At 34.8% G+C, this 14,487-nt stretch overlaps 1 protein-coding gene across 9 annotated transcripts in view; it reads left to right on the top strand.

Annotated features, from left to right (window-relative positions):
• The window catches only part of PDLIM5 (PDZ and LIM domain 5), a 220,318-nt gene that overhangs the window by 116,794 nt on the left and 89,037 nt on the right, over window positions 1-14,487 (top strand). For 5 of the 9 annotated variants that reach the window (XM_089912458.1, XM_089912460.1, XM_089912462.1 and 2 more), the window contains 5 exons: window positions 2,046-2,088; window positions 3,718-4,136; window positions 10,265-10,279; window positions 12,909-13,081; window positions 13,439-13,475. In XM_089912458.1, the coding sequence (XP_089768584.1) occupies window positions 2,046-2,088; window positions 3,718-4,136; window positions 10,265-10,279; window positions 12,909-13,081; window positions 13,439-13,475 (687 nt within the window). The remainder of the gene's footprint in view (window positions 1-2,045; window positions 2,089-3,717; window positions 4,137-10,264; window positions 10,280-12,908; window positions 13,082-13,438; window positions 13,476-14,487) is intronic. The other 4 variants (XM_022582355.2, XM_089912464.1, XM_089912461.1 and 1 more) reach the window with 3 other exon arrangements.

Here is a 14,487-nt window from a genome sequence, read left to right as displayed (position 1 = left end):
TGTTAAACATCCGTCTTTTGTATAAATTGTTTTTGTGTTGCTAGAAGAGCTCCATGTACCTTTAAGTGTCCAGATGAAAAATGAAAAAGAATATTGTCTTCTCTATTATGGCAAGCTTTCTTTTTTCTTTTTTTTTTTTTTGGCTGCGTTGGGTCTTTGTTGCTGTGCGGGCTTTTCTCTAGTTGTGGCGAGCGGGGGCTACTCTTTGTTGCGGTGCGCAGCCTTCTCATTGCGGTGGCTTCTCTTGTTGTGGAGCACGGGCTCTAGGCGCACGTGCTTCAGTAGTTGTGGCACGTGGGCTCCGTAGTTGTGGCTCCCAGGCTCTAGAGCACAGGCTCAGTAGTTGTGGTGCACGGGCTTAGCTGCTCTGCTGCATGTGGGATCTTCCCAGACCAGGGCTCGAACCCGTGTCCCCTGCATTGGCAGGCAGATTCTTAACTACTGTGCCACCAGGGAAGTCCCATGGCAAACTTTCAATCATGTCTTGGGTAGTTTTAATGAGTAGATCCTTTGTGATTACATCTTACTGTGAAATTTCAATGAAAGGAAGATTCCACTGTTCTGTATTTGAACTTGTTTCCTTTGCTTGTTATAATAACCCTATGAGCTAAAAGAGAAATTGTCTGATTGAGACCACACGTGGAAAGTTGTACAACTGCAGAGGGTAATTCTACATGGCACTAACCAAATGTTAGCATCCATTGTGGTCTCTCATTAGGTTAGCCAATTATTCAGTCTGTGCCTGCCCTGGCTAACCAAATTACTTGTTATTGGGAAATTCAGTTGCTGCTAAAAATGTTGATCAGAGTTCATTACTAGGTTATGATCATGGAGACCAAATATCCTGTGTTAGCTTCTCTGTAAGTAAAATGATCTCATGGTTTGCATCTTAAAATTATCACTTATTATTTACCTACTATGGTTACATTTCTTGAATTCTGCACTTGCTGTCTTATCCTCAGGCTTATGTGTTGTGAGAGAAGTCAGACTGCTTCTGACATTACTAAACATAACATGTACCTTAATTCTGGGAAAATAGCCTTTAAATCATTAGAAGCTCTCCAATCATTTAGTTACTGTCCTTGACTACAGCCAGTGTATTGTAATATATAAGGACCGTTGGCCTTAGTGCCATCCTAGAAGTAATTTACTTTAATTTTGGAGTTTCTCATGTGAAGAATGGGGATAATGATAGTTGCTACTTTGGTTATTTGTCATGATTATATGACATACTCACTCCAAATCAATTATCGTTATTATTAGTCCATGATAACCAAAGGGACAGTAATAATGCAAAAAAGCATAGATTAAGAATAATATATTTGAATATGAGAATAGTTCTGTGCATGGATTTTTGTCCTTCTTCCCTGTTCTCTCCTTTCTACACTCATTACTGATGACCTATTACATGCCAGGTGCAGTGCTGATATAGACACAAGCGGGGGCGTGGTCATTGCATTCACTGAAATTATAGCCTAGTGGAAGAACTTAGTTTGGTTTTAGTAGAACAGATACAGTAACGTGCACTGAAGAATATAAATACAAAATTAATATGCCTTCAGTGACCCAGTTCAACCAGAATTTATTCAGTATCTTCACAAAAACATCCAATGTCCTCTGGGCATATTCATGGATGATAGGAGAAAAGGCAGATACTATTGGAGATAGAGATGCAGATTATTTGTTTCAGGAGCCATGCAGGGATCAGAAAGTCATGTTTATTTTACCTTACCCTTTTTGGTAGGGAATAGCCTTAATTTAAAGGTTGAACATGGATGCATTAGCAAACGGGACCGGTGTTTGTCTTTCCTCATTTGAGTGGGTAGAGTGGGTATTCATACACTAATGAATACCTAGTATATGAGGTATTGGATCTTACAGCATTTGAGCTGCATGAACTAATTAGATTGTGAATAGTAAAACCATGAATTATGAAACTGTAAATTCTGATGATTTACTATATTGAGGTATATAATAATAAAAATTCCATTAGTAAGAAGTTTGCAAAAATTCATGTTTTTTTCCTTTTTCTTTTTTTTCCTCAGAGCATCTGCTACACCCAAGCCTGAGCCGGTTCCTGTTCAAAAGGTGTGTTTCTAATCTAGCATCACTAGGACATTATTTGACTGTCCCTCTTGAACCACTGTAACTTGCGTTCCTGTCTCCAGTCATACTGACAATTTATAGTTTCGATGCAGTTCTCCGCACAGTTCTTCTTCTTTAAAGATGATGAGGGAAAGTGGAAATCAACACATACAGAATTATCATCTGAAATTATTCCTCATCATTTAAACATTATTTCCAATGTCGTATGTTATCAATAACTCATATCCAGATTTCTTACCTTCACTTTTAATTTGCCTATCTCTATTCACATAATCTAAAAAGATGAATATCACAGTAAGTCTTTAATAACATTTTATTAGTAATATTAATGAGTTTTTAAATTACATTTTCAGAGTATTCTTGGATTAGGTTATTGGCAAGTACCCTTTTTTTCTCATATATGTCCTGAAATTGTCCCAAGCCATTATTCATATAATCTGGTTTTGCGCTTTTGGGGGTTTTCTCCTTAATTTTACTTGTGCCTTTCCATTGAATTTATTTATATTGATTCCCAGAGGCATGAAGGTACTTTATCCCCCACAGTTAGCTTTATTATTTCTGTAACATTAATTTAGATTACTTTTTTTTCCTTCAAATTAAACATAATAGAGCCACCATTGTATGCTTTTTAAGGAATTTTGATTGTTTTTCTTTGGGGATGGTAGGGACTTATTCTTGAATGTCATAGAAGCTTAAGCTGTTGTTTTTTGTTTTTAATTTCATACTTACTCTGGGATAGGGGTTTGTAAACACAAATTCTGTTAATTTTAGGAGGAATTGAGCTTTCTTAGTTGTTGTTTTTTTTCTTTGACTGATGGCAGTGAAGAAACATCTAAGATCTTTTTTTTCCCCTCATGTAACTACTAAATATTTATTTTAGAAAAGGGAAGAAATTTATTCCATCTTTAGTGATATCTCACAACATTCCAGAGAGAGAAACAACAGGTGGATTACAGGAAAGGGAAAGGATTGATTTTGTTTTGTTGATTTGTTTGCTTTTTTTGTTGAGTTTTTTTTTAAGGGGCGATTTCTTGATTCAAAATAATTAGAATGTGCACATTTCTGAGTCAGATGAAAATGAACATTCCTTCAGTTGTTTTGTTTTGTTTTGTTTTTAATTGAGTTAGAAATGTGCTGCTGCTTCTGCATGAATCAAATAATTGTACTCTGGAGAGTAATTAAACAGGTTTGAAAGCTGGAATTATAATTGAGACTGGATATTTTAAAATAAATATTTTGGTTAGTGATGTTTTGTTTACTGTGGGGTATTTAGAAAATTTTCCTTTGGAATATGTCTGAATTGGTACTTATTTTGGCCTTTAGGCTTTTTGATAACTTTTCTAATCTATTTCCTAAATATTTTGAACTCCTTTCATTTTTATTAAAAAAAAAATCTACTCAGTATGTGCGTCCGCGTTATGCATGCTGGGACCAGTTGGCATGCATACTGTGTTATATCAACTCATTGTTTTTATCTGAAAACGTGTGAAGTTTGGCCTGCTAACATGATTGTGTTTGTCTTTTTACAAACTAGCTGTGTGTTCTTTTCAGTGGATCTATTTTGCATGTCTTTGGCCTGTTTTTGTGTATGTTTATTTTTATTTTACATAGGGAGAACCTAAAGAAGTAGTTAAACCTGTGCCCATTCCATCTCCTGCTGTGTCCAAAGTCACTTCCACAACCAACATGGCCTACAATAAGGCACCACGACCCTTTGGTTCTGTGTCTTCACCAAAAGTCACATCCATCCCATCACCATCGTCCGCCTTCACCCCAGCCCATGCGACCACTTCATCACATGCTTCCCCTGCACCCGGGGCCGCTGTCACTCCTCCCCCATTCGCTGCATCTGGACCGCATGCTAATGCCAGTGTTAGTGCTGACCAGCGGTCATCTGCACTGAGCGCTGGTAAACCTGCAGTTAATGTCCCACGGCAGCCCACAGTCACCAGCGTGTGTGCCGAGACTGCCCAGGAGCTAGCGGAGGGACAGAGAAGAGGATCCCAGGGTGACAGTAAACAGCAAAATGGGTAGGTGGCCAAGGGTGCTTTCTGCTCTTATCAAAACTCTTCTTTCAGGCAATTTCCAAGCAAAACTTAATTTCCATCCCCCCCAAAATCAGCTGTTCTTTGAAGGGAGGGAGATGAAGTTTCATTTGCTTCATTAACATGTAGCGTTATGTTACATACAATACAACACTTTCTGCAAGGCGATTATAGGTTAATCCAGACCTAATTATGCATTTTGACCTGTTATGAACCATGTAACAGACTCTGTAACTCTTTTTCTCCAAGTCCTGGCACAACGTGGAGCAGCTGGCCCTTATAATGCAAGGCAAACCTTGAATCTTTCTTCCTCAATTTTTCCATCCTTTTATGAGCCACCAAAAGTTGAAGAGAGTGGTTGCAGTTGTGTCAGCTTATGTATCTCATGCTAAAGAGAGGAAATGAGAAGTCTGTAAGAAGCTTTTTTTCTAGGAAGTAGTTTTAAGACAGAAAGCAAATTTAGTTTTGACTCATGTCTACGTATGATGCATTAGCTTAGGTCAGCTAGCTAAGCAACATTCTTTTCAGATAAACTTATGCTGGAATTTAGTCTTTAAAATCAAACAGTAATGAGAGGACAGTAACATTAAAGGATGCTTAAAAAATATCAGAAGTAAATTAGAGGATATTTCACTGTAAAAATATTTCTAAAATTTAAAGCAGTGGACACTAAATATATAATGTTAGCAGAATTTTTTGAAAATCCATTCCTTATAATTTTCCCCCCTTTATGGTACAGATTTTTTAAAAACTGGTTGAAGTCTGTTTTCAGCAGCCTCCATTTATAGACGGTTATTTTATTCCTTTTGGAATCCAGTGACCGTACTTTAAGCCAGTCATTTTTGTAAAATCATTTTGATCAGATTTATTGTGACAAAAGTGTCTTTTAAAAGGAAAACAAAAGGAAATAATTTGCATGCGTGATTGTTTTTACCAATGCCGGTTCCCAGGAAAATATAATTAAAATAATTGTGTAGATAGGTCCTTTCTGAGATAATCCCTTCTGAATGTTAATTCATGTAATGAAGGGGCTGTGCTTTCATAGCACTGCTGCCATGGCAACTTGGGGGCTTTGAAAAAGAAGGTGGCAGGGTTCCAGGCTGTTGCTGAGAGGAAGGGGCAGGTCTGGAAGGACAGCTACTGGGCCCTACATGCAGTTTTGTGGTGGTGGATGGCTTTTGAAAGTTTCGATGTATAAATTGAGAAAAACTAGTGTCCTAAGTTATCTCTTCTTTCATGTGAGGAAGAGAAGTAGTATGTAGTGTTGAGATGCGTTTGGTTATATATTTTTTGGTATGTCTTTTTTAAGACAATAGATTTTAGAGTAATCAAAGTAGTACCTTGAAAAAACAGATGCTGCCTGTCAAATGCTAGCCCCACAGAAAACTAAAAGCAGAAGTTTATTGTGTTTGTTAAATTCCATGCTCAGTAGAAAAAAGTCCTTTGAAGGAAGTATTTGAGTTAAAATCTTTTCTCCTTGCTAACATTTCTTGAAATTTTATAAGAAAGCCTTCTTAATGGAAACTTGTAGAGATAAAAGCAAATTGAGGTTACGGAAAGGTACTACATTGAAAACATGTGAAAATAACAAGCTGAAATTGTGTTTTATGAGTACAGCTTTGGTGATCAAACTTGAAATGATTTAAAGCTTATTATTTTCCAACTGAAGCTGTAGGCAGAGGTATGGTTACAGGGTCTCTACAGTGGCTTCTTAATCAGTCGACATGTGGTTATCGAGCACATGCCTGGCGTTCAGCGCTGCACAAGGTTCAGGACAGAAGGGATTATTACATATTTTGCATCATTAACAAGCAAATTACTGCTTTGCATTCGTAAATTGATTGCATTTAAAAATAGCTTAATTTCAGATGTTGTCCAGATATGTTAGCACGATGAAAACTTGAAAACAAAGTATCTATGAAGTTCTGAGACATACTTGCAGTGCTCTTTCTCTTACTACATTTAGAGCAGAAAAATCGAAAATAAATCACACATTTTACTATTTACTATTCGGTGATGTGTCATTTTGAAGAGCAGGTGTTCTGTGATATTGATGAATTTCCTGCATCCGGTGTCAAACTATTTTCCTGAAATCACTGTCAGCGTTTTTACTAATTATGTGATTATTGAATTTTCCACATTTTTATAGTGTGACAAAAGATCTTCAGCAAAACTCTTTCACAGTTGAGGGTTGTTCCTTTTTTTTTAAGGGAGAGTTGTTACTTTTTATGAATTACTTTTTATTTTAAAACTAATTCATGCCAGTAACCAAAAATTTAGGAGTTTAGGAGGATGTGAAGTTAAATGCATAAGTTATCTTTTTCTTCAAAGCAGGAGGGCTATTAGTTTTTAAGTGATTTATAGGCATCCCACCCAAATTTATCTAGGATTAATAAACGTAAGACACAAATAAGTGCTTATGAATTATGCATCATTACTGAGAAATAGTTATTCATCCTAATGGTATGAAATCTAACGATTGTGTTGCTATCTTTATAATATTTCTTAATAATACTACGTTAACATTCCTATTCCTTCTTATAAATAATAATGAACAAGGTACTTCTAAGAAATTTTTAGTCCATCTTGTACATATATGAATTTTTAGTTTTGGCTTACTGTCTTCTTTATTACTCTCCTTACTCTACTTAGAGCAAAATGGAACTTTATATTCCAAACTGGAAAGGAGTCTATTTTACATCAAGTAGTTTAACTGATTTACCTTTTCCCTTTCCATATGCCCTTGCATTATAATGTGCCACTGCTTTCAAGAGGTAAGTCTCTCATGCATCCTTAATTAATTTTAATTTCATTGGACTGCAGTTTCTTCTAACAGTTCTTATGTGGGATTTTGAAGAACCTGGCCTTGGAAGATACAAAACATGATATGATAGTAATCTTTTTAAATGCTTTTCTCTTTACAGAAAACAAAAGTGACAGAGTTAGTATCCACATTACTGGAGAGAAAATATGGTGACTTATATATGAGTAAACAGCATGAATGCCCGATTTTTGCAAAATTAGGCTAAATTTTGCAAAATAGCTGTAATTTAGAATAACCACATTTAGCCTTTTCAATAAGTTTGGTTTTGCATTGCTGTGTTGTGGTGAATTCCTTTATGGTAGTAAATAGTAGTGTTTAACTTTTATCATAAAATATATGTGGGGTTTGCTGTGTAATGGTTTAAAAGAGGTAATGTTCGGGGTAATTTGTATCAGTCAAGACTATCAGAATACAAAGATAAAGATAGAATGTAAAGCATAAACATATGTACCACTAGTGAATAGTACATATAAAACTGAGTTGTTTTCCAAATTCATATCAAAACCCAATATTTCCCAGGTAAAATCTTTAAGAACCATTTCGATTTTTCAGCCAGTGTTACTAAAAGTTTGAGAACTCTATATATGCAGTTGTGTGTCACTGGATGATAAAAATTCTGTGCACCTTGGAATTTGTTAAGAGAGTTAAGTACCAGCTTGTTAAGTGTCACAGGTAGTTGGCATAGGCATTGAAAATTACTGTGGTATAACTTCAAAACCTTGCTTTTGTGTCTGTTGGTATTGATGATAAACTGGTGATTACTAGCTTTAAAAATAGATAAAAATCACATTAGGTAAGAAATTAATTTTATGTTATGATTATTCTGAGCATGTGCTGAAATTTCCTTATCATCATACTCTAGAGTAGAATTGGAAATATGAAATATCTATCTTAGACACACTGGAGGGATTAACTATTGAATTATTAGAGCAACTTTATTCCAGTGTGGCTATGATCTCACTAATTGAAGAGTTTCATGTTATAGACACATAAGAATATTGCACAATGCACTAGAGAAACACCCCCAAGCCCTGATTTATTGTTTGTCTATTTAAAGTTAAATTCTGTACACAAAGATTTCCACTAGTTACTAGATTCCAGTGTAACAATTTGACTTATAAAGGGGAAAAAAATGGGACTTGGAAAAATAAATTTAAGCATTTAGGTTAAATATACAGTTTTTAAAATGCAGATTAAGATACATTAATTTTTTCATTATTACTAAGCATTGTGCTAGATGTTTTGAAATGCAGTATGTGATTGAATTCTCAAGTGATAGAGCTAAGATTCAAGCCTAGGGTTTTTTGAAGCCAAATTTTGGTGTGTCTTGCCAAATTTTTGGTTCTGTCACCTGTTTGTGCCCTGGGCTTATTTCTGTTACTTTGAATTAGTATTTGTTTTTCATGGTTATAGACTTGAGGATAAATTGAGTGAATTGAGGCTACATGAGTGAATAATGTGCATAAACTACAGTTGGGTTTGATAATACTTTTTCTATGTTGAGTCGCTGGAGGATCTATTCTAACAACAAATCTGTATTTGTATAGTTTTCAGAGTGCTTTCAAATACAAAAACATACACCCTTACAAGAATTCTGAAAGATGAAGAAATTGTAATCCATTTCACCATTGAGGAAAAGGAGGCTTCTTGGGGATTGCAGCTTGTCCAGGCACAGAGGAAGCGGGTGGCGTAGCTAGGGTGAAAAGCCACGTCATCTGACTTGTCACGTTGGCACAAATGCCACTGTGGTGTATGTTGGGCTATTCCACTTGGGCACATTTTCTAAAATTCATGAAAATATCTGTTGAAAGTATTAAAATTGGCATCTTTAGGTTTTAACTAATCAACCCTCTGCTGGCTACCCCTTACCACATCATAGAATATTTCCCCCCAACTTCATTTTGACATAAAACTTCTTCCCTAAATTTTAAAATGTTTAAATATATATCTAAGATTTTATTCTGAGGTTATTCAGAGGAGGTTATTTTGAAAAACTGTTTCCCTGCTATTTAAAATAGCAAGGCAGAGGAGAGAATGCTTTGCATTATGGTTTAGAGAAGACTAAATACCCATAAATTACTGAGATTAACTTAATCCTGCATCTCACCCCCACTCAGCAAAACTCAGCCCTTTATTGAGTTAATGAAACTGACTTTGACGTGTGGAAATACCGCTTAGCTACAATGCACAGTCTTAGTATTCAAACTGGCAGGCAGCTTTTCTCACTGCGTTTATAATGAGTAATTAGTTACTCTGACTAAACATCATTGTGGTAGGATTGATTCAGCAATGCATAGAGAAGCTGTATAGCATTTTATACTTTCATCGTCTCTATACATAATAGAATGTGAATATATTTGTTTTTCATGATTTTATGCTTAACAGGCTATATGAATGAATTATGTCTTTCCTCTTTAGGTGTTATTAACCTAGTTCTTTTATCATATCAAACATGCCTTTCTGGGCAATAATTAGGTTGCTGATAACACAGAACTCTGGAGTTCCTACAAGTGAGCTCTAAACTTCCTGGAATTTGCTTCTGAGTGAGGGCGGTGGTAATGATGGACAGGGGAGAGTATGAAAATTGAGTAATAGCCTATTATTTATGACCCACTGCTTCATATATTTTTCATCATAATCACTTCATTTTAAAAAATAAGAGGAAATTTTCATATAGCATATTATTCCTTTATAATGTATGGCTCAGGATAATTTATGTGAGAAGATTACACTTGCTATTAGTAATGTATACTTCTTATCTTATGTGAGACTGAAAGATTTTCTCTTCGTCTGCTCTGATTTTAAAAGTGATTCTAAAATGATCTGTTTCTATATCTTACATCTTATTTATATTTTAATCTCTGCCTTTTATTAGGAACCATGGTAGGAATTTGGATTCACTCTAAAATAAATTTTATAAAAACCTAGAAAAAAATTTTAAATAGTGAATCTTTCTTGGTATTAGTAACTTGAGACTTCAACTAGCATTAATATATAAAATATTTTTCAGTGTTTTTTGGAAACAAACAAATACAGATAAAACTGTTCTCCAAATAATAACAGTGTAACAGAATTTTGACTAACACTTGTTCATTTTTGTTTGTCTGCATTTACATGATTATTTTGAAGCATGATGTTTGGTGTAATGTCTTCATTTTTTTGAATTTTGTTATTTCATTTTTTCTTCTTTTTTTTTTTTGGCCTCATCTTTGTTGCCCATCATCCTGGGAACATCACTGTCTTCTCTACTCTATCACATCTTTCTGTGTGTGTGTTATTCCTCCTTCAGTAACCCTGGCACTGTGTAAGTACCTCATCAGTGGTTTCTTTTCTAATTTTCATCATTGTCTCTCTGCAACTTTTCATCTGGCTTTCAACTTAACACCATCACCAAATTTTGTTAGTCTCTTCTCATTGCTTAGAATTTTCAAATATATTAGGAGCCTAGGAAACTTGTTTTCCATGCTAGAAAGCTAAACCTTCAGAAAGATAGATTATTATTATAGACAGTATATACTGGAGTTAGAGATATGGTTGGGGCCTCCCGTGTTTAATATTTTTTAAAATTTTGAATAAAGTTGCTAATTTTGAATGTCTGTATTTTGAAATAAATTGTTTGCTCTTGATAGTTGAATTTATATTCTATCCCAAATACATTTCAAAAAATCAAATTATTGAGATTATTCCCTTCTTTAATCATAGTCATGAGAGTTTCAAAGGCAGTAAACGTTTAGAAACTTTCTATCACTTGACACAGACCTTAAGCTGTGGTGAACGTCACAAAAGAGTCTAAGACGCACTGTACTTTTCACAAGTGTGTTGTGGCTAAAAAATATTCTTAAGTGGTGACATTTTATTAATCTTGGTGTCTTAGCTTAACACTATTTTTTTGTATTTTTATAGTCCAAACCTTTTATAGAGGATAAAACAGTCTTATAGCTGAAATTGGCACCATTTAAGAGTAAACACTTACTGACTATAGAGAAATTTAAAACTATAAGTTTAGTAGCTTAAATATAAAGTTTTTCAAGTAATTGCATAAGATAAAGTGTTGTCTGTTTGGGAATCTGCCAGAGACAGTGTATTTATGAAATAGCGTATGTCTATTATTTTGTAATTAAAGAAAATTATGTCTATTTTAAAAAGGGTTAGGAGGTTTTGTTCAATATCAGTAAAAGCTATTTTAGGTATTTCACTCCTGGAATATTAAAATTTTATCATAAATAATAATTTGAATTACTATTAAAATATGCTACTAAATATACCATTAAATAGTATTAAAATACTATTATTAGTATTATGTGTAAATACTATTGATTCTGTTCTTTACATATATGATGACTTGTAGTCTTAGAACATGCATTGCAAATAGTTTTTCTAATAATCATAAAAGAACACATTATGTTACTTTGTGTTAGTGTGGAAAGCACTTTTACATACTTTACCTACCTTATTTATTCCTCAAAACAACCCTTTAAAGTAGATGCAATCCCCATTGCTCAGGTGGTAAAAATCGAGACTTGGAGAAGTTAAATGACTTGCATAAAATACACACTGAATGGAGGATGTATGCTTAGAACTACTACCTGTCTGACTGCAAAGCTACTGTTAACGTTAATTCTACCATGTCACTGGGCAAAAACTGTTCTAGTGTACTGAGACAGTTTTTGATGGCATCCCTATTACAATGACAGCAGTCACGTGGCATTCTGATAGCAATGTGATTTTTCAGCAGTGAGTTAACCTAGCAGGTGTTGCCACACACATCTGGCACTCTTAGGGTACTTTCTCTGCTTGGATCTTGTGCCACTTGTCTGCTAGTCCTTCTTCTCTTCTGAAACAAAACTCATAATTTAGTTTGCATTTATCCTATTTGGGGGGCGGGATTGAGAAGGGAGGAGTATTTATAAAGTTACCTAGATCTTAGGTTAAAGTGTTTAAATAATGTACATTGTAAATTCCGTAATATTGGTATTTATGCTTTCTTAATAGAAAAATGAATAGTCTTAGCAAACTCAAAGTTCTTGAACTCCGTAGTTTACACATCCCTTTCACATATATTATTTCATTTAATCCTGAGAACAGTGCTACTTTATATGTGATATTCTTATAAATGAAAAAACTGAGGCTCAGTGAGATTGACTAGTCAAAAGTCATAGAGCCACAATTCATATCTTGGTCTTTTGATAAATATTTTGTTGGTTTCTGATAGACCACAGCTCTTTACAGCAGTGATCCTGCACCCAGCTTTATTTAGGGTTAGGGATATCTATACACATAAATGAGAACACTGTAGAAAATAAGTTCTGACCCTTTTCAGAATTGTGTTTGGAATTGTTGGTTTAGCCTGTACTAAACCATTCATGGCTCCTGGGCCCGGTGAAGAAATGATCATTTAATTTTGTGAAAGCCAGCATATTTTAGCAGCATACGGGTATTTAACAGTGGCTGTGGATGTAGTCCATATCTGCTTCGTTAGCCATAAGATGAACTATACCAGTAATTTTGAATTGTTTGATTTTAATTACTGTGGACTTTGCAATTTCTTGTTATTTTCCTTCTTTTCTTATTCTTTTCTTTTCCTTTTCTTCATGTTGAAATCTCTCTTCTGCTGCCTTCTTCTGTCAATTAAAAGGAAAATCCTACCCAAACGGTAAACTTTCTGTTGAATAGCCATCTATACTATTATTTTATATTAGCATATAAGTACCTTTTTTAAAACTAATTAAAAAAAATAACCTAGTCTACTCTATTTTAGAAGGATGCTTTCTTTTTTTAAGAAAAATTGTTACTGAGTATACTTGAAAAAGCAAAATACACAAAAGGAACATTGAGGATTAAATGTATAAGTTATAAATAATATGGGAGAAGTTATTTTATCCTTAACATAATTATAAATATTTTAATCCATTTTTTTTCCTTTTGAACCCTAGCCCACCAAGAAAACACATTATGGATCGTTATACAGAGTTTTATCACATACCTACTCACAGTGATGCCAGTAAGAAGAGACTGATTGAAGATACTGAAGACTGGCGTCCAAGGACTGGAACGACTCAGTCTCGCTCTTTCCGAATCCTCGCCCAGATCACTGGGACTGAACGTAGTAAGTGAATACCTAGGGATTCTAATGGATGACTATTTCTCTGCCACAGAGAGTGGCATTTAGACTGATGGACAGTTATTGGAAAATAGTAATTTTCCTGAGACAGTTTTCTTTTAAATTATGCCATGCATAGTGGTACTGTAAATAAGCAACCAGCCCAGGAGAGTTATATTGAAAAGTGTAGCAGTAGTAGTAGTTATAGTACTGACTATAGCGTATAGCCAATGCCAACGTGATAAGGAACTTTTTTAGCGGCTCTGTGTAACTTGACCATTTGGTACTAATCGATACAGGTAATTGCTTAAGTGATTTTAAAGTTAAAAAAAAAGCAAACTGACATTGCTTATTTTATTTCAGTGAAAGAATCTGAAACTGATAATACAAAGAAGGCAAAGTAAGTTGTCCTTTCTTTTGGTAAATTGAATGCTTTCCTTTTATGAATGGTCTCAATTTGTGTTTTTTCACCTTTTCAAGTGAATGGTATGGCATTTTGTCTTTGCACCTAGGAGCTAAGCTTAACTTTGGTGCCTTTTGTGGGACTGAAATGTACAACTTACAGATTTTTAAATTAGTTGATGCTGTCTGGATTTTTTGTCTGTGGCTTGTTTTCTTCAGTATTGAAGTGAGTGGGCAGAAGGTTATATCTGGGGGCGCTTTGCTAACACTACAGATGTTTGTGAATGAGTTCATGTGTTGTCTTGCAGTCGCTTTGTTTGGGGAAAAAAAAATGGACGTTTCCAAGAGGGCTCTAGAGATTAATTTCTGTACTTCTAAACATGCTCTACCCTTGAAATCTTCGCTGTTAAACAAAACAGCTCTGTGAAATTAAGCTTTTGGAAGGCACGTTTTCTGCATGGTGATCTAAGTGTAGAAACCTTTTCTTTCTCTTTCTTGTGACTCTTCTATCACTCTCTTTTCTTCTTTCTTTTCTTTTTATTTCCGCAGGGAAAAGACACCCCTTCACGTCTTTAGTCCCAAATACACAAAATTACGTGACTGGCACCATGAAGTTTCAGCACGCGCTCTTAACGTACAGTGATTTATGAACCTTGCCCCAAGAGCAGCCAGCACATGCCTTTTCGTTCCCTTTTTCTTTTCCTCCAACTTCATAGCAAAATCCGTTTCAAATTTGCCTTATGAAAGACAAAATAGAATCTTTTCTATACTTCTCTAACCATTTCCTGCCATTGTGAAAACAAGGAGGATGAACACGTTTTGTGCTAGTTGGTAGCTCACAAATGTTAAACCGAGAGAGCGAAGTAAGGAGCCAGATTGATTCAGTGGATTTACATCTGTTTTTATTGTTATTATAGGAGTAACCTTGGAAAAGGAATTCTTTTCGTAAGTGGAATCTGGTTGGTTGGTTGAAGTAGAGGTGGATGAGCAAATAATGTCCTTGTCTAATT

Source organism: Delphinapterus leucas, chromosome 5 (assembly GCF_059928025.1).
Source record: "Delphinapterus leucas isolate spDelLeu-1000000601 "Yukka" chromosome 5, BTC_Dleu_Yukka2, whole genome shotgun sequence".
Lineage (NCBI taxonomy): Eukaryota > Metazoa > Chordata > Mammalia > Artiodactyla > Monodontidae > Delphinapterus > Delphinapterus leucas.
The sequence above is the reverse complement of the archived record's forward strand: the minus strand, read 5'-3'. Positions and strand labels throughout refer to the sequence as shown.